Source organism: Eubalaena glacialis, chromosome 8, assembly GCF_028564815.1.
Source record: "Eubalaena glacialis isolate mEubGla1 chromosome 8, mEubGla1.1.hap2.+ XY, whole genome shotgun sequence".
Lineage (NCBI taxonomy): Eukaryota > Metazoa > Chordata > Mammalia > Artiodactyla > Balaenidae > Eubalaena > Eubalaena glacialis.
In genome coordinates this window covers 114,364,744-114,384,761 of record NC_083723.1, presented here as the reverse complement: position 1 = coordinate 114,384,761, position 20,018 = coordinate 114,364,744, and the positions used below count along the sequence as shown (strand labels likewise).

Genomic DNA, 20,018 nt, shown 5'->3' with positions numbered 1-20,018 from the left:
TCCGGGCTGGAGAGAGTGCTGGAGAGTAGGAAGCTCTGGGAGCAGACTCAAGGTGGAGCAGCTGGGAAGTAAAGGAGACCCAGCAGAGTGTGGGATTAGGAAAACAACAGGGGCTTGAGGAAGAGGCAATGGTTGGCAACGTCAAAAGCTTTGAGAGGTAAAGGAAGCACTGAAGAATGTCTGCTGGATCTGGTGGCATTGGCAAAGAAGATTTTGGCAGACTAGCGGGGGCTGAAACAGACCGTAGTGGTTTAGGAGTGCTTGGGATGTGATGAAATGGAGAGAGTGTGGGGATAATTCTCTCGTTAGAGAAGGCTGGTCGTGCTAAGGAAGAAATAGACAGGGTATTGGCTGGAGGGGGATATAGGGTCCAAGGTGTGTAAAGCTTGATCATGTTGATGGGAAAGAACCAGTTGAAGAGGGAGAGACTAGAGAGGAGATCATCGTGGTGCAGGCTCCCAAGAGAGCACCCTGGCTTTTTACCCACAGGCCAGGCACACAGTCGGTGCTCCATAAATACTGGTGAAATGAAAGTATGACTGCAGACAGGAGGGGACGGAATCCAGAAAGCAGGTAGGAGGGATGGGCCAGGGCTGCGTTCTGCCCACTCCTCTTGCTGCCCTCGGTCTCTCCACTCCTGACCCCTCAGCGCCAGTGCCCGCCACCAACTTCCCACAGGCACTGTGGTCTACAGTTCAAATTTAAGATGGAATTTAGGTGGCCCTGGGTACCTCTGAGTCTGAGCCCAGCCCAGGGTGGTGGGCTGTGGGCAGGGGAGCCAGGCCTTGGCGTCTCCCTCTTAGGGACCGTGACACAGTGACGCACATCATGTTTTCCTCGCTGACTCTCTCTGAGCCAGAACACTTGGAAGATAAGAAGTCTTTGATTTTATAAACTACGTATGTGATGATCGTCATCCCAGGCGAAGATATTTAAGGAGGAAAACCGGTCAGGATGCTCCTCTCTCAGCTCCAATCCACACTGAAAATGAACAATGAGCCCATCTCAACAGGGCCAGCGGCTGCCTCGGAGAGGTGAAATGGAGGGACAGAAGAGACCTTTCCTTTATATTTTATATACTTTCTGAACTATTTTCATATTTTTAGTAATCTTTATTAGCCCTAAAAAAATAACTTACTATATGCCATCTCTTTAAAAATTGAATTTTTATGTAAGAATATACATAAATACCTTCTGTTTCTAGAAAGTGGAAACATTGCAGATAAGGTTAAGTCTCCTAGACGGTCCCCCCTGCCCCCCCCCCAGACAATCTACAGCAAAATCCACTAGTATTATCACTTTGGTATGTATCTATCTTTCCACATCTTTTTAAATGCATTTTCAGGCATATATATATATCCCCACATTAAATATATAGCCTAGGTTTGGTAGAGATTAAACATGAAGTGTTTTCATATAGTGCTTTCTTTCTGCTGGACTTTTTCTCTCAGTTACTTGTCTTCAAGGAGCATCCTTTCCAGTAGTTTAACTCCCCTCCTAAGATCCTTCCCCTCCACATCCTTCTTCCTTCCCTTCTCTCAGGAGTAGCAAGTCTGTGGTCTTTCCAAATGCTGCTCCCAAGATCACTCCAGCAGAAGTCCCTGGGGTAGAGGTGCCTGATTTGGCAAATAAAAATATAGGAGGCAGGTTAAATTTTAATTTCAGATAACGAATACTTTTTAAATATAAGTATATCCCACGGAGCACTTGGGACGTTCTTATACAAAAAACAAAAAACCTATTTTTTTATTTATTTATCTGAAATTCAGATTTAACTGAGTGGTCTGTATTTTATCTGCCAATCTTACCCTGGGGCACTTGTTAAAAATTGGCCTTACCGCCTTACGAGATTCAGTAGGTCTGGGTGGAGTCTGCCAGGAATCTGTATTTTTTTCATGGTATTCAGATTACTGGTCAGGGCTGGGAACCCTGTACTCCACACCAGGCTGGCAGGGGACCAGGCTTCTCTCCCCGTGAAAATACACATTTTCAAGCTTATTCATTTCTCAGTCTTTATTGAGTTAGCCCAGTAGGAGTCAGGCCTCCAGAGTAGATGTCCCTGGGACTTCTGCCTTGGGGGAGTCCTCTAGTGTGCCGCTCCTTCCCTAACTCTCAAAAATCAGCACAATGGCAGAGGGCTGGAGGGGGAAATGGGTAGGGCCAGGGACAAGGAAGAGAGAAGAGTCTGGGCTCTGGGCTCCCCCTTATCCGTCTCCCGGCTCTTTCCGGGTAACCCCTCAGCCAGACCCTTCTGCCCCTCTCTTTTCCTTGCGCCAAGTGAAGGCGAGGCTGGGGGCCTGAAGGGGCGTGGCCAACAGAACCCGAGCCACAGCCAATCCCAGCGGGGTCCTTGGTTGGGAGGAGGAAGTGGGTGTGGCGACGGAGAGGGGCGTGGCTTGACAACTTCCAGCGACCCGTCGGAACCAATCCCGACCCGGGAGGCGAAGCTAACTCCCTACCTGGACCCAGGTGCACCCCGCTCGGCATCGCTCGGCTGCTCCGCGTATAAAATGGAGGGAGCCCGGGCGGCGTCGGGGGAAGACCAAGCCGGAGCCGAGATCCCAGTGGAGCCCTTGGGAAGCCGGGTCCCGGAGCTGGAGCAGCCCCAGGTCCCCGCGGAGGAAAGACGTCCTGAGAGTCCCGAGAGCAGCCCGAGTTTGGCTCCCGCAGTGAAGGAGGAGGCGGGCGCGGGCCAGGACCTGTCGGGCGGGAAGAAGCTGCCCTCGCCTGGACCCGCGCCCCTGCGGTTGCTGCCACCCAGCCCGGGCTACAGCGCCTTCCGCCGTAAGGAGTCGGCCAGCCCGCAGCCGCCGTCGCCGGGCCCAGCCGCGGCCGAGCAGCCCCGGGACGGCGAGACGCCGGGGGCCGAGGAGATGCTCAGGGCCGCGCCCGGTGAGCCGGCTCGGGGCGCCTGGGCCCCTGTGGAACTGCAGGTGGACGTGCGCGTGAAGTCCGTGGGCGCGGCCGGCGGCAGCCGCGCGCCCTCGCCAGCGCCCTCCACGCGCTTCCTCACCGTCCCGGTGCCGGAATCGCCGGCCTTCTCCCCCCACGCCTCCCCAGCGCACCCGCTCTTGCGGCGGACCCCGTCTCCGGGAGGCACCTGGGGCCGTGGCACGCCGCTGGCCGCAGCCCAGACGGAGCGCGGCCTCGACGCCGAGGGTTGGGCCGGTCCCGCCGAGGGGCGCGCGGAGTCCCCGGGCTCCCCCACGTGCCGCTGCCGCTGCAAGGAGAACGCCGTGCTCCACGCCGAGATGGACGGCGACAAGAAGCTGTCCCGGGTCATAAAGCTCATAGGTAAGCGCGCGCCGGCGCCGGGAGCCGCGCTCCCGGGTGGGGGTCGACGAACCTGAGGCCCCCCTGCTAACCACCCACCCACCCAGCGTTGGGCCACTGCGGCGGAGGAACCCCACCCGGCCTCTCTGGCGTAGAGTCGGTAACTTTTGGTCTACGTAATTATAATCCAACTTGTTGGCAGTAAAAGAATAAAACCGCTATTCTCCCTCCCCGACCCTCCAAGAACTTTCGCGTTCGCTCTTAGTGTGCGCAGCGTCTTTGAGAAGTAGAGGTGGAAGGAATTCCAGGCGGGGGGAGGTCTTTCAGGATCACGTGACGGCGGTGGCGGCCCGGCAGCACCGCGGTCTCCCGGCTCTTGGCTGCAGCTGGCAGATCTCTCGCAGGCCCAGACTCCCTCCTTCCCTCCCGTATATCGAGGACCACTTGACCCCTAACGCTCATCCGTTCAGCAGCTACTGCTGCTACTGCGTGGGGACTACGGGCCAGACTGTGCTAGGGTGTGTGTGAGTTTTTTTGTTGCCGCGTGGGTGGTGGCGACTTGCAGGGAAGAAGAAAGAGCCTGAAAAATATAAAAATCCTGGACAAGGAACCAGAAGGGAGTGGTTGGTGAACTTGAGGGCATGGGAAAGCTTCCTGCAGCTAAGCCCTGAAAGCTGAGTGGGAGTTGGGGGTGGTAGCGCCCCTTCTGGCTGGAGGGGCTAGAGGCCTCCCCAGCAGACAACCTGCTGAAAGCTTGACCAGTTGAGAGGAGACCGGTCAGCTAGACAGGCGCCAAATCCCGAGGGCCTCTATGCCAGGGGTTCTTAGACATGGTAGAGTTCAGGGACTCTAATCACGCGGGAACTTTTGCAGAGTTGGGTGTGAGCACATTTTCTGCATGAGAGGTGTATCGTTTTCTGGTGCTGCTGTAACAAATTGGCACAAACTTGGAGGCTTAAAATGGCACTAATTTATTATCTTGCAGCTCTGTAAGTCTGAAGTCTGATATGGGCTCAAGAGCCTAAAGTCCAGTTGGCAGGGCTGTGATCCCTGCTGGGGGCCCTAGGAGATGATTGTTTCCTTGCCTTTTCTAGCTTCTAAGAGCGATTGAGTTCCTTAGCTCATGGTCCTCTGTATATTCAAAACCAACCGGGACTTCCCTGATGGCGCAGTGGTTAAGAATCTGCCTGCCAATGCAGGGGACACGGGTTCGGGCCCTGGTCCGGGAAGATCCCACATGCCGCGGAGCAGCTAAGCCTGTGCACCGCAACTCCTGAGCCTGCGCTGTAGAGCCCGCGAGCCGCAACTACTGAGCCCACGTGCCACAACTACTGAAGGCTGCGCGCCTAGAGCCCGAGCTCTGCAACAAGAGAAGCCACCGCAATGAGAAGCCCGCGCACCGCGATGAAGAGTAGTCCCCGCTCGCCGCAACTAGAAAGCCCGCGCGCAGCAACGAAGACCCAACGCAGCCAATAAAAAAGAGAAAAACCAGCCAGTGTCAGGCTGAACCTTTCCACTGCCATCTCTGTGACTCTCCTGTCCTTCTACCTCCCTCTTCCATTTATGAGGACCCTTGTGATAACATTGGACCCACCCAGAAATCCAGGATAGTCTCCCCAACTCAAGGTCAGCAGATAAGCAACCTCAATTCCATCTGCAGCCTTAATTCCTCTGTGCCTTGTAACCTAACATATTCACAGGTTCCAAGGATTAAGACGTGGACTTCTTTAGGAGGACATTATTCTGTCCACCACAATGAGTCTGTAGCTTTTTTTTTTTTTATAAATTTGTTTTTTTTTTTAATTTATTTTTGGCTGTGTTGGGTCTTCATTGCTGCGCGCGGGCTTTCTCTAGTTGCGGCGAGCGGGGGCTACTCTTTGTTGCGGTGTACAGGCTTCTCATTGCGGTGGCTTCTCTTGTTGCAGACCACGGGCTCTAGGCATGCGGGCTTCAGTAGTTGTGGCTTGCAGTCTCAGTAGTTGTGGCTCGCGGGCCCTAGAGCACAGGCTCAGAAGTTGTGGCGCACGGGCTTAGTTGCTCCGCGGCATGTGGGATCTTCCCGGACCAGGGCTCGAACCCGTGTCCCCTGCATTGGCAGGCGGATTCTTAACCACTGCGCCACCAGGGAAGCCCGAGTATGTAGCTTTTTTATCAGATTAATAATAGGAGAGTCTGTGACTAAAAGGGTGGGATGATAAGGAAGTGAGGACTCAAGGAAGTGAGGAGTCGTGGGGAGGTAACATGGTTGGATGTTTATTCTAGAAAGTGAGCTCTGACAGCACTGTGGAGGAAGGTCAGGACAGGCATGAGATTGAAGGAAGGGAGACCTTAGGAGGTGATAGCAGTAGTTCCGCAAGAGACGATGAAGGTTTGATCTATCGCAGAGGTGGGAGGGAGTGTTCAAAGGTTGAATTAGAGAGTGGGGCCACTGCGCTGATGAAGATGCGCTAACAGGAAGAGTGGGGATGATTCCCGAGTTGCTGAGCTGGGTAGCTGAATGATGGATTGATTGGGTTATCCTTGCGGAATGGAGAATGGGGGAAGAGGCGTGGGAGAAATAAGCAGTTACATTTGGGAGTTCCAGGTAGTGATGTCATTTAAAGGGAGAGGAGCCAGACTTCCCTGGCGGTCCAGTGGTTAAGACTCTGCACGCCCTCCACACCCCCATGCCGTGTAGCACAGCCGGAAAGGAAAAAAAAGGAAGAGGAGCCAGCCACAGACTGGGAAAGAAAAATGTAGGTGGTAGGAAGAGAATCAGGATGCAAAGAAGCAGAAAAAGGAGAGAGTTTCTGGAAGATGTGGTCAGCAGTGTCCAGTGTCCAGGGGAGAGGCGGACTTCGGGACTGGATAGTTAGGGAGAGCTGCCACGTGGAAACAATACTCTGGACACGAGACAGGTAACCCGGGGGTGTGGAAAGGAATGATGTCAGGGGAGGGAGATGCCGGGCAGAAAATACTGCAGGGTGCATGCAGACACTTGGTGCTTTGGGCTTGCTCTCTGGGAAGTGTGGGATTAAAGAACTTTAAAGTTCCTGGCTGAAGCTTGGTCTGAGGGAGGTTGCTTGGATGAGGAGCTCTGCATTGTGGTTTCTGCCTGTGGTGGCCTTTACCGCCTAGATCAAGCTGGTTACCTCAACAAGAGGGTGTACTAGGGCACAGGCTCAGGGACTTGCCCAGGCCAGTGCGGTAATGCTGCCACCCAGCTGTTTCATGTCCCATCCTTGTGAACCCAAGAGGGAGGAGGCCACTGTGGAGTGGGTTGGAGACGTCACTGCTTTGTCTCTTCCCTTGCTTTTTGGGGCAGATGTCCCAGAGGCGCTGTCCAGGTGTAAACTGAAGAATCAAAGACTCAGGGAATGTTCTGTATGGCAGCCCTCAGCCCAGAAGAGAAATTGGCTTTTGCAGAGAGCCTAAAACTGGGGGGAGGGACTTCCCTGGTGGCGCGGTGGTTAAGACTGCACTCCCAATGCAGGGGGCCAGGGTTCAATCCCTCGTCAGGGAACTAGATCCCACATGCATGCCGCAACTAAGAGTTCCCATGCCACAACTAAGGAGCCCTCCTGCTGCAACTAAGACCCGGTGCAACCAAATAAATAAATAAATAATAATTAATTTTAAAAATAAAGAAATATAAAACTGGGGGAGAGCTGGATCCTCAAATGGAGACTATTCCCCTTTAGGTGTTGGTTCAGAGTCACCTCTTCTGGTCCCCAAGGCTAGATCAGGTGTCCCTATTCCATGCTCCACGGGCCCTTGTGCTGCCCAACGCCAGCATCCCTCTTGTAAGTATGCTCCCCTGGATTCTGAGCCCCGCGGGGCATGGCAGGTGACAGTCTAGGCTTTCACTGCATCCCCAGCACCTGGCACTTAAGTGCTCCGTAAGTCATTACTCAATGAGTAGCGCTAACCTCAGAGTGTAAGCACATGTCAGAAGCGCTTAGTCCCCAGCCCCGTCGGGGGAAGGGGAGCGGCAGTTGGATCTCAGGGGTCGTCCAGCCTGCCGCCGCCTGTCACATTGTGCTCAGCACAGCAGGTGTGGAAGATGTGAGGAAACGGCCGTCCTGACCCTGCCCTCCAGCGGTCCTCAGTCTGGGCAGGAGAAAACAAAAGCGCCTGGCAGTCTGGGATGGTACCAGGAGGGGTACATTCAGAGGAAGAATGCTCTCAGTGCCTGGAGGAGATGGAGCTGGGAGAGGTGATGTCCAGCGTGGTCAGGCTCAGCCGGAGGAGCAGAGGCCACCGGCCGAAGTAGATGGACCTGAAGGCAGTGACACAAGCGGGCCTCTCACTGGCAGGAGCCCTCTGAGCCCCTGTGCTGAACTTTGTATTTGGAAGTTTGTGTTTTTTTTTTTTAATATAAATTTTATTTATTTATTTTTGGCTGCATTGGATCATCGTTGCTGTGCGCGGGCTTCTCACTGCAGTGGCTTCTCTTGTTGTGGAGCACGGGTTCTAGGCGCGTGGGCTTCAGTAGTTGTGACACGCGGGCTCAGTAGTTGTGGCTCGCGGGCTCTAGAGCGCAGGCTCAGTAGCTGTGGCGCACGGGCTTAGTTGCTCCACGGACCACGGATCTTCCCGGACCAGGGCTCGAACCCATGTTCCCTGTGTTGGCAGGCGGATTCTTAACCACTGCACCACCAGGGAAGTCCCTGTATTTTATTTTTTAAGATGACCCCCTGCCCCAATTGGATAAACTAAGTCCCCCAAAACCTGGCTCCACCCCAGCCGTGGGATTTGACTAGGAGGAAGCAGAAGGTGTTTCAGTTGTGGCGTGGCAAAGGTAATTGAAATGTAGACAATGACGATGGGATGAGCAGTGAAGAAAAGCAGCAGAGGGTGTGACACTGGAGATGTCAATCCCTGATACAAAAAGGAAATCGAGTGGTGGGTATATACAATGTCCATGGTTTTTTAAATGGAATTACTCTTTTCAAAATAATGAAATATTTGCCACAGACTAACCTCTGCTGTTTCAGGCTTTGGGAAATATAATGATTGAGTTCTTAGGACCCTCACACTGATTCTGAGGCATTCCTGACCCTCATCGCCAAGATTTGGTTGGGTCCTGGGCCCCTTGCAGCAAGGTGTTTGCTGATTGATTTCACGCCTGAGTCGTGGCAGAGGTCAAATTCTGAGTGCTCAGTTACTTGAGATGGGTGTGTCTTTCCAGGTGGAAAGCTGCTTATAATTCTGGCTATGATTAAGCATTCACTATGTTTTACTCCCCAAGTTTTCCCCTCTGACTTCCCTGGTTACTCCATCTACAGGGTAGGCTGTGGCATCTGAACATGTTCTTTTTTTTTTTTCTGGCCGCGCAGCACAGCTTGCAGGATCTTGGTTCCCCGACCAGGATCGAACCTGGGCCCCCAGCAGTGGAAGCACAGAGTCCTAACCTCGGGACTGCCAGGGAAGTCCCTGAACATGTTCTGTCTCTGAGCCTTTGTACCCTTCCTCCCACCTGGAGTGTCCTCCTGTCTTCCTTTCCCCTCCACAGCCTCATTCCAGCCCTCTGGTCCCCTAGGTCCTTGGGCGGCTGACAACTCACATCTGTCTAGTGCTCTGCAGACCACAAGGCACTCTCTGTGTGAAGCTTCATTAGTGGCCTCCAGTGACCTGGATAGAAGAGGCAGATGTGATTCCAATGTTAAAATGAAAAACACCAAGAACACTTGAGGGGCCCATAGAGTCAGGACTCGAACTTGAATTTGGGGGTCTGTCGAACTCTGAATCTAGCCTTCGTTCCTCTCTTGTGTGGAGTTTGATCTCCTGGTACCCTTGCCTGTCCCGTTAGCTCCCTGAGTGCAGGGCCCATGCCCCATCCTTGGTGCTATTTGTGCCCTACGTCTAATGCACATCGGATGCTCAATAAATGGTTCTTAGCTACCTTCTTTCTTGAAGAGACTCTTACGTCTTCTAGTTATTTAAGAAGTGGAATATCTTCTAGCAGTTTTATCCGAGGTATGAGGTTCGGACTTAAATTGAGTGGTTTATCCTGGTGTCTTGGGCCTGAGGGTGGGCGATGAGGTGGGCATGATGATGGTATAGGAGTCAGCATGGTCCTGAGTTGGGACCATCTCCTAACCTGTGTCTCCTGGTTGTCCCCTCCCCTCCCGCAGGGCTGCCCATGTACATGAGGTCCCTGCGCTGGGCCCTGGCAGTCATGGCCGTGCTCCTGGCGGTGTCTACGGTGGCCATTGTGGCCCTGGCCTCGAAAGCAGGTATGGCACCTCCCCGTCCCCAGACACCCCCGCCCCCCGTCCCCTCTCCTCCCCTGCCCCCCCAGCAGGGTGTCTAGTCCTTCTAGCTCCTTTGTGAGAATTAGAAAAAGACATGCCCCCCACGCAGATGCAGCGTGAAGACGCAGGGCTCGGTGAGCAGAGGTAAGGGAGAAGAGCCCCTTCCTTCTGTGGACACAGCCTGTGCTTGGAGAGGCCTTGTGCACAAGCTGTGCAGCCTTCCCAGGGCCCGCCCGCCTTGCTCGCCCCTCCAAGTCTTGCCAGTTCCATGCCTCCAGATTTGCCCCCTGATTTTTTTTTTTTTTTTTTTTTGGCTGCGTTGGGTCTTTGTTGCTGCGCGCGGGCTTTCTCTAGTTGCGGTGAGCGGGGGCTACTTTTCGTTGCAGTGCGCGGGCTTCTCATCGCGGTGGCTTCTCTTGTTGCGGAGCACGGGCTCTAGGCACACGGACTTCAGTAGTTGTGGCACGTGGGCTCAGTAGTTGTGGCTCGCGGGCTCTAGAGCACAGGCTCAGTAGTTGTGGCGCACGGGCTTAGTTGCTCCACGGCATGTGGGATCTTCCCGGACCAGGGCTCGAACGCGTGTCCCCTGCATTGGCAGGCGGATTCTTAACCACTGCGCCACCAGGAAAGTCCCCCCCGCCCTGATATTTGAACATCCACACATTCAGCTCTGTACAGTTTACCCTGCACTCACCGCTGGTCTCTGTGCTGCAGGGGCCAGGTGCCAGCCATGCCCCCAGGGCTGGATGTGGTCCATGGAGCACTGCTACTACCTCTCTGCCGAAGCTGAGGCCTGGGAGGCCAGCCAGGCTTTCTGCTCAGCCCACCATGCTACCCTCCCCCTGCTGAGACACACCCAGGTGAGGAGGGGGGTAGGTGGGCAGGAGAGGGGCGTGGTTATCATTACAGATTAGATTCTCAGTACTAGAAGGAACCTCAAAGATCTAGTCCAACTCTATGTTATAGAAAAAGTCACCAAGGCCTGGAGAAATAAAGTGACATGCAGGAGGACCAGGCGTCAGGTCTCCAAGATGTTCAGTTTGCTCTTCATTCTAAGAAGTGGAAGTGGAGCTGGGAAGGCTGGAGCGGAGATGCTCCCATCCAACCTGGTGACCCAGCACTTAACAGCGAACTCAGGAACAAGTCTGTGCTGGCCGGTCTGTGGGGGAGACACACATGTACCCTCTGAGAGGTAGTCTGGAAAATAAATTACATTTAGTGGGTATTCCAGTCAGGTATTGCTATAATAATACTGGGTAACAAATCACCCCAAAAGTCAGTGACTTAAGACAATAAGCATTTCTTTCTTGATCGTTGGTCTGTGGGAGGACTGGTGATGGGCTAATTCGGGCTGGGTTTGGCAGGACAGCTCAGCTTCGGGATGCAGATTGGCTGGGCTTGGCTTGAGCCTACGGATTGGGTTTGTGTTTGCTCCATGAATCTCTCGTCCTTCTTGAGAGAAACTCTTCGTAAGAAAAATGGCAGGAGGGCAAGAACTGAGAACTTCTCGTGTCATATCTGCTAACATTCCGTTGGGCAAAGCAAATAACGTGGCCAAGCCCAACATCAAAGGGACAGGGCAGTATACTCCATGCCCCACTCCCACCCTGGGGGGGGAGGGGGAGGAGTGAATATTTGCTGAATAATAATCCAGTCAGTGGGTCTGAAAGTGACTACAAAAAAGGACCTATAAACTGGATCCAGCCCTTGGCTTAATTTTATCTAACTGAGGGCAGGTGCCAAGAATTTATATTAGCTGTTCTAATATGCATGAAAAAGCACCATTCTTTCAGTCAGTGCCTTAATAAACATTTACTGAGCACCTACACCGCGTTTGGCGCTGGGGATTCAATGAAGAGCCAGAAGAGCACAGCCTCCACCTTCACATGACTGAGAGTAGTGAGTGAGGCAGAGAGTAATCAAGAAACCATAGAAATAGATGTTTAATTACTATATTGATCTATGCTATGAAGGGAAGGTGCACAATGCTCTGGTTATATATGACAGGAGTATGTGATTGAAGGTCAAGGTGGGCAAGGCAGCATGGACCAGAAAAAAAAAACAACAACCCGGAAACTAAAAAAAAGTTCAGGAGATGGACAGACAGCCTCCTGGAATGCTCTGTCTTCTGCTTCAGTCTGGACTGGCTGCTCTCTGGGCCTGCTACACAGCTATTGTCTTGGAATTTCTTTTTACCTTCATCCTTTTTACCTTCATTTATTTTCCTATGTGAGATCCCGTTTCCTAGATTCCATGTCTTTTCTTGGTGAAGCACACCCTCTATAAATTTGCTGGAAAACATTTGAGATCTTTCATGTCTAACGATACTTTTAATCTAACCTCTCATTTGATTGATAGCTTGGCTGGGTACAGATTTCTAAGTTGGAAATAGTTTACCTCCAGAATTGTGCAGATTTTGCTCCATTGCCTTCCAACTTTTAGTCCGACCATTAATAAGTCTCACTCACTCTGATTCCCAATCCTTTGTATGTGACTCTTACCAGCCCCCCTACCCCAAACTCTGGAAAATTTCAGGGTCTTCACCTTTGTTCTTATTCAGTGTTCTGAAATTTAACAATAATATTCCTTTGTGGGTCTTTTTCTTCATTTTTATTTCTGCTGCCTTATTTGTAATTTTAAGAACTCTTTTTGGTTCTTCAAATGTTCCTTTTGTATGGTGTCCTGTTCCTGTTTCAAGGATGAAACCTCTTATCTCATTGTAAATACTAATTATAGTGTTTTGGAAGTTTTCTTCTGCTCCCTGCGTTATCTCTATTTTTATGCAAGTGCTTTTTATTCTGTGCCTTGGCGTTTTCCTATACCTTGCCTCTAGTATTTGAGCACTTTGGGGCTTCTCAATACAAATTAGCATGTTTCTCAGCTTCCTCCACCCTTTCCTTGAAAAACCACTAGGCTTTCTTGGGTCTGCTAAGCCAATCAATGTTGTCCAGCTTCCAAAATTTTGTCCACGTTTCTCATCTGCTGTTATCTCCTCCCATTCTTATGTCCGTTTTCCCCCCTTATGTTATTATTTAAGGAAGTTCCCTTCTATTCCTGTTTTACTAAGAGTTTTAAGCATGAATGAGTCTTAATTTCATTGGATTTTTTTCGCATACATTAAGATGGTAATGTCTTTTATGTTTCCTCCTTTAATCTTGTGGTTATTATTATTATTATTTTTTAATTCTTGGCCTCTTGTGATAAGGTTTATTTAGCCAAGATTTTTTTCTTCCCAAAATACTTCTGTATTTGAGTTGATAATTTTACTTAAGATTTTCTCACGTATGAAATTTCACTTCCTGCCCAGTCCTAAAATCAAAGGTATTCCACCCCACACGGCAGGGAAGGCAGTTTCTGTCTTTTTCTTTTCTCTGGGAGAGTTCTCATGAAGTGGATATAAAAATCTGCTGGAGAAAATGTTTTACAGTGAACATGGATTATTTTATTACCAGGAATAACACATTTTTCAAAAAACATGGGGAAATGAAAAAGATAGAATGTAGATTGAAAAAAATCATGTGTGATCCCAATATGGTAAATATATATGCAAAGAAAACATACTGAAAGGAAGTATATTAATAGCGGTTATCACTGGAGTCAAGATTACGAGTGATTATTTTCCTTCTTCTTTAAAGCTTTTTTAAATTGTCTAAATGTTCTACAAATAGTATGCACTCTGATTAGGGGGAAATGCTAGAGTAATGGTAGCCCATGGAGGCAAGAGATCAGAATATAATGGTTCTGCCCAACCCAGCCCGGTTGCATCTACAAAATGAAGGCCAGTGGGAACTTGGTGGGTCTCTAGAGAGTGCCTGGACCTGACGAGGGGGGTGAGCTGGGCAGGGACTTAGCGGCCCATCTCCTGAGACAGACCCACTGAGCACAGCAAGTGTCATCAGAAAACTGGTGACGTAAAAGTTCCCTGCCCTCGGGCCTCTCATCAGACAGGTTCAGTCCACCATGACCTCGGACATCGGCTGAACAAATGGCCTCCCTGTGGCTGGGGGTCCTCAAGGAGGGGAGATGAGCTGAACTACCCACATCGCAAACGGAGCTTGAATTCTTTTAAAACTAAGCAAACAGGATCAATCATTTGTAACACAAGTATATATTCGGAAAATATATCACAAAGTTTGGATAAGCTTTTTCCAAAAAGGAGCTTCCAAAAAGCCCCTTGCAAAAAGACCAAAGTGAAGATTTGGGTCTCAGGCAGTTAAAATCCAGAATATGACGACTGTGAAGCTCTGGAGTCCTCCTGAGTTCTGGACAAGGGCCAGAAGCTGTAGGAGGCACCAAGGCGGGGATGGGGAAGAGCAGCCGAGGACAGGCTGGCCTCTAGCAGAGGGGCTGGGCCCACTGGCAAAGGCCAGGCTCCACGAGCTGTGATGCGCAGACCCCAGGGACACGCCAAGGTGCCAGTCATACACGCAGCCCCAGGGTAGACACGTCTCGTCCTCCCCAAGAGGTTAGAGGAAAGGAGAAAGTTTCAGTGCCTCTGTGCCATCAGTCATTAGACTCACTAGCCATTGGTTTAAGATCAGCTTTGTTTTCCAGGGTGGGGGAAGGAAGAAGCTTCCTGAAATGTACACATTGACTGTAAGCCACATTTTGAGTGCAGAAAGATGAAAACACGAATAAATGTCATAGGATTCAGAAAATTAAGTAGTTTAAAACATTTAAATATTAAAGCAGAAATGTTTGAAGGCAGAAAGTAGAATGGTGGTTGCCAAGGGGAGGGGGAAATGGGAGTTGTTTAATGGGTGCAAAGTTTCAGTTGGGGAAGATGAAAAAGTTTTGGAGATGGGGGTGGGCGATGGTCACACAACTGTGTGAATGAACCTAGCGCCACTGAACTATACACTTAAAAATGGTTGAAATGGTGAATTTTATATGTATATTTTACCACAGTTTTTTAAAAAGGAATGTATGAAAGCATGGAAAACAATTTACCTTAATTTTAATACGTAAAATATGAGATTTCAGGTAAATTCTGCTCAGGATCACATTCCCCTCCCCCCACGTTGGTGGCAAAGTTGGAGATGCACCAGCTGGAGTAGGTGGAGGCCCCAGATGTCTGTGCCATTACAGAGCAGTCCTTTGAGCCATAAATTACACAGAAGTTTCTAGAATTTACTTATAGCTCCAGGCAATGCTTTTCCCATACCATAATTTTTGCTAACAATGGGAACAGGTTAATGGTGTCTGAGCTGCAAGGAAAAAGACGGAATGGAGTGGGTGGAGCTGGGTGGGGACAGGCCATGGCTCCTGTCACCAGGAGGCCCAGAGGGAGAGCCACATGGCCTGGGGCTAGGACAGAGAGAAGGGAAGGATCACCTTGGCAATGCCAAGCATCAAATGAGGTCACATATGTTGCAGGCAGACACGAAGCTTTGTACACCATCCAACGGACTGGAGGCGCCTCATTTAATGAGTGTGTACTACATGCCCTTGGCTTTGTACACAAAACATCCCCCCATTTTACAGAGGACCATACTGAAGCTCTGAAAGGTCGGGTAACTTAACTAGGGTCACTTAGCTTGCAAGTCACAGGACCAGAATTTGAATATAGGGTGTCCTAGCCCCAAAGCTCTACTCTGCAGCGATAGCCCCCTTCTCAGCCCTGGGAGGAGCTCCAAGCTCTGGTGTGTCTTTCCGATCAGGCAGCTGATTGCTGCCAGGAGGTCGGGCCTGGCCAGCAGGAGCCCCGAGTCTGCTGCAGCCACAGCAGTGAGATGCTTGGGGCTGCTCTGCCCTCTGACTCACAGCTCAAAGCCAGCCCAGGTTCCTTCTCATCCCTTCCAAAGCTCCCACCCAACCCTGCCCAAGGGCCCCAGCCTGTGGAGTCCAGCCAGAGAGGAAATGACCAGCCCAGGAGAGGCTGTACGTGTGCCTTATGCAGTCTGGTCTTTGGGATTTCAGAAGGGGTAAGATTGGCACCCTTCAGCCTGGAAGTTCCTTCTGGCTCTTCTCCCAGCTGTTGACCGGCTGATGTTCCCTTGAAGGGGAGACGGTCTGCACCAACACCTCTGGGAGCAGGGCTGGCCTGACAGCCCGATTGTTACCTGTGGCCCTTGCTGGTTATTGGCAGTGACACAGGGGAGGGTGGCCAGTTTTGTTGAGCTGGTCTACTATGTGCTGGGCTGTCATGGTCAATGGTGAATAGGGCAGGCACCCGGTCCTCACCAAGTTCACTGTCTGATACAGGAAACTGACAAGGAAGCAAGCCAGTCAAATGCCGCACGCCATGCTCTAAACTGTGAAGGTTGTGGCAGCCCAGGGGAGGGGGTCAGAGCAGTGTCCCTACAGGAAGTGACCTTTAAACTGAGACCTCAAGGACAAATAGGAGTGTCACCAAGGGGATGGGCATCACTTGGTGCTTGCTTTCTAATCCCCAGGGTTAAATATAGAGGTTTTGTTTCTGTCAACATAAACACTTTTCTAGGGAAGAACTGAACATGCATCAAATTTATGTCACTTCTCATCACTAATGCGCACGTACGCCACTCGGCGTAGGCTTGCTGGCGTGGTCTGCTTTTTTCCACTCGGCATGATTTTGTATTTACGTTTTCTTGCATAACTGCATCTTCTGTGTGCTCATCATCTTTAACAGCACTGTAATTTTCCATCTTGTTGATATCCCATAAACTGCCTAGTTATTTCCTGACTGCTGGGCATTTGGGTGGTTTCCATTTTTTCTCTATAAATAGCAGTGTGATAATTTTGCGAAAGTTCATTTTCTCCCCTTTATGTTCTTGGATTTCTTCCCCAAAGTGGAATTACCCGTCCGAGCAATAGGAACTGTGTTGCCACTCTTTTTTTGTAGCACAGATTATGTTCTGGAAAGACTGGGCTGGTGTGGACCACTGTCCCCACCTCTATCCACCAGTTCCCTGCACCAGGACTTACAATATTGAAACATCTTTTTCCAAGTTGAAAATTTTTAAATACGATTTTTTGCTTTAATTCATTGCTAAAAATAACATGACGCTGAGGACAATTATTTAAAAGAAAAAGGCATCTCTGCTAGCTCTCTAACATACTTGTTTTGGTTTTTGTTGTTCCTGTGTGTCTGCGCCCATGTGCGTACACATTTTTTCATTCTTATAATCATGCCACAACTTTATTTTTATTTATTTATCTTTTAAAATAAATTTATTTATTTTATTTTTGGCTACGTTGGGTCTTCGCTGCACGCGGGCTTTCTCTAGTTGCGGCGAGCGGGGGCTACTCTTCGTTGTGGTGCATGGGCTTCTCCCTGCAGTGGCTTCTCTTGTTGTGGAGCACGGGCTCTAGGCGCGCGGGCTTCAGTAGTTGTGGCACACGGGCTTGGTAATTGTGGCTCACGGGCTCTAGAACGCAGGCTCAGTAGTTGTGGCGCATGGGCTTAGTTGCTCCGCGGCATGTGGGATCTTCCCGGGCCAGGGATCGAACCCGTGTCTCCTGCACTGGCAGGCGGATTCTTAACCACTGCGCCACCAGGGAAGTCCATGCCACAACTTTAATTCAGCTTTTTCACTTACCATAACCCTTCATGTACTATAACTTTTCCCCATGTTGCCCCAGGGGCTTCATACTCACCCTTATTTCGAATGGTCTTCATAATACTTTCGGAATGGATGCAGTGTAGTTTATGCTCTTGCTGGCGATTGTATTGTTGACCGTCTGCTCCCTGGCCACCTCTGCAGCCTAATCAACCCTAACACTCTTCTCCTGCCCAGTGAGGCTACTTGCTGTTTGTCACCTGCATTGCTTTGTAGGCTCCCGGCTTTGCTCATGCCCTTCACCCCCTCTTCTCTGAGCTGCCTCGTTTCTCTGTCCGCTCAGTACCCATTGTGCGTTGCCCGTGGGGATGGGCGATCACATCCTGTCTCCCCTTGGGGAGGGCTGAGCTGGGATTGCCCACATTTCTGGTCCCCAGTCTTGAGCACAGTGCCTATCAACCAGCAAGCATCTAATACAGCTTCCCAATTCCTGGTGTTTTGGGAGAGATGAGTCGCTTCTCTAGCTTGTGGAACTGGGAACTTGCAGAAACCTGGGATGGGGGATGGGGTAGGGGGACGGAAGCCCCAGGTGAGCCGTATCAGTGGCCCGAGAAGAATGACCAGCTGCTTTTCTCTCTCAGGACTTCCTGAGCAGATACCCAGTCACCAAGTACTCCTGGGTGGGGGCCCGACGAGGCCCCCAGGGCTGGCACTGGATCGATGGGACCCCTCTGCCACCCCAGCTGTGAGTGACCGTGGGCCTGGGTGGGCGGCCCCTCTGTCCCCAACACGCTAGCATTGGGCCCCCAGTGTGACCCACGTGATACCACAGCAGGCGCCAAAGGGGCTGGAGGCTTTCCCCTCCACGTGTCCCCAGGTTCACCCCCCTGCACCACCCCCAGCCTAGGATGTCCCTTGGTTTCATTTAGTCCTCATCACCCCATCCCTTGTTTGGGTCCCACGCATTCACCCAAGAAGGACTGTCACCATGTTCTATGGATGAGGGGAGTGCCGCTCAGAGAGGTTTGGTGGTTTGTCCAGGGCCACACAGCTGACTCCCTGGGGCAAGAGGCGGGGCACATCATCATAACTCCTGCCTCAGAGCTCTTTCCAGACCCCCGGGCTCCATGCAGCGATCCCAGCGGTACCCAGACAGCGGGCACAGAGGCTGGGGGGGTCCGTCAGCCTGAGTACCTCCCCTTCCTCTCGCCCTTCCCCAGACTCCCAGAGGAAGACCAGCAAGAGCCGGATCTCGACTGCGGGGGCCTGGAGGGAGGCAAGTTCGTGGCTTCGGACTGTGCCTCCCCCAGACCCTGGGTCTGCGCCAAGGGGACCAAGTGACTTGGGTTCTGCCCGCCCTGAGCCTGCTGGGGGAGGCCAGGCTGAGAGCTGGGGCAGCCTTCCCCCAGACCCAGGCCTCCAGGTCTGCCCGCTCTGCTCAGTGGCCCTGCCTCGGCGAAGCAGGGAGCGGACTCCTGGCGCAGGGAGATCGCATCCGCGGGGAAGGAGACCTTCTGCGGCCCCGCGGCTGAGTGCCCATTTGAGTGTCTAGCTGCTGAAGTGGATTTGTTCTGTGACCTTGTGGGTTTTTTTGGATTTTGGTTTTTCCTTCTGAGCCTCAGTTTCTCCCTCATTAAAACGGCCACTTCCCATTCTCCCACTTACCTGCCTAGTCACAGCTGTGCACCCTTTCAGGCCTAGAGGGACAAAAAGGATGAACGGTCACAGGTGATCCCAACCTGGCTTCTCATCGAGCCCATGAAGTGAGTCTCCCATTTCGTGGCATTGGGATTTGGCAGCGATGACATCATTGCTACAAAGGCCGTTTCCAGGTGGCCGGGCACGCCGACAGCATCCGGAGGGCAGCGCGCGAGAAGTGGCCACCCCGGAGGAGAGAGGAAGGAGGGTCCTGCCGCCACCCCGGGGGTTGGCAGAGAGTAAGGTTCTTTGCGGTGACTGGCGTGTGGGACTGGCGGGGCGTCCGGCCAGCTGATGCCCAAGGCTGGGAGGACGCAGAGAGGACACACCCCCTCTTGGCCGGCGAAGCCACCGCAAAGCTTGGGATCCGAGGGAGAAAGGAAATCAGAAATGTGGGGAGGCATGAGGCGGCTCTTCCTGCCACGACTGTGAGGACACCAGCCTGAAGATGTCTCCCACTGAGGTTCCGTGAAGGGCCTCCGGGCTGGAGGGAGTGGCAGCAAGGTCGGGGGGAGGGTTTGCTTAGCCTCCAGCCTGGAGAGACTTCTCCAAAGGCCAGGAGACTGACTGTGCCTGCCTCTGGTCATGGTGCCAATCATGTACAAACCAGCCTTCCTCTTTAAAGGCAGACCAGGTGTCCGAGCTCCTCAGAGAAACCTCTGCTGGTCCATTTGAACTCAGAGCTTGTACAGAGTGTATGGCTGCCTGGGAGAAAGGGATGGAGAGTCCTAAGAGCACACCTGACAAGCAATAAAAATCTTAGACACACTCTGGTGTTTCTCATGGCTTTCTTCTTATTCCAGCTACAGATTAACCCCAGAGCTTGATGACCTGTTCAGGCTGAACTCACTTCAAAGCCCTTCTCGGCGAACGTCCGTGTCTGGTGGTGTCAGCTTCAGGGCCACCGGCTTGGGGCCCTCTGGGCTCGGTGCCATTTAGCATCACCTGCGGAGCTTAAAAGATCCAGGTGCCCAGCGTGGGTGGTGTGATGCTGGGGCCTGGAAACCTGAGAGTTTTTCAGCTTCAGGTGGTGAGGAAGGGGAGTAAGAGAGTGACCTTTGATCTGCCAAAGTAGGAAGCTTCTAGTTACTATCCAAAGTTGGCAAACCAAGGAATAGCAATGTGCGCTTATTACTTAGAAATACGGAGACAAATCCTAGAAGGAATGGCAAAAATCATTTAAAGTGGTTGCCTTAAAACTAATTTGATGCTGATAGAAGTCAGGACAGTAGTTATCTTGGTCTGGGGGGAGGAGTATTAACTGGGCAGGGGTACCAGGGAATATTCAGGGGTGCTGGAATGCTCTAGATCTTGATCTGGGTGGGGCTGG

The 20,018-nt window shown here is 51.7% G+C and overlaps 1 protein-coding gene across 2 annotated transcripts; it reads left to right on the top strand.

Annotated features, from left to right (window-relative positions):
• Window positions 1-2,399: 2,399 nt before the first annotated feature.
• On the top strand, window positions 2,400-18,414 carry KLRG2 (killer cell lectin like receptor G2). Of its 2 annotated transcripts, XM_061198094.1 has the most exons (5): window positions 2,400-3,294; window positions 9,390-9,491; window positions 10,224-10,369; window positions 17,632-17,735; window positions 18,211-18,414. In XM_061198094.1, exons 1-5 carry the CDS (start codon window positions 2,511-2,513, stop codon window positions 18,329-18,331), a joined length of 1,257 nt encoding a protein of 418 aa, XP_061054077.1. In that variant the 5' UTR covers window positions 2,400-2,510; the 3' UTR covers window positions 18,332-18,414. The 2 variants fall into 2 exon arrangements, with proteins under 2 accessions (XP_061054077.1, XP_061054078.1); XM_061198095.1 differs by lacking the exon at window positions 9,390-9,491.
• Window positions 18,415-20,018: the final 1,604 nt, after the last annotated feature.

What these genes read in the sequence shown, in the direction of transcription:
- KLRG2 (XM_061198094.1), top strand. Translation starts at nt 2,511, where the DNA reads ATGGAGGGAGCCCGGGCGGCGTCGGGGGAAGACCAAGCCGGAGCCGAG. An exon ending in CCGGGTCATAAAGCTCATAG is followed by an intron (nt 3,295 to 9,389) that starts GTAAGCGCGCGC and finishes CCCCTCCCGCAG; the next exon opens with GGCTGCCCATGTACATGAGG. An exon ending in ACCCCTCTGCCACCCCAGCT is followed by an intron (nt 17,736 to 18,210) that starts GTGAGTGACCGT and finishes GCCCTTCCCCAG; the next exon opens with ACTCCCAGAGGAAGACCAGC.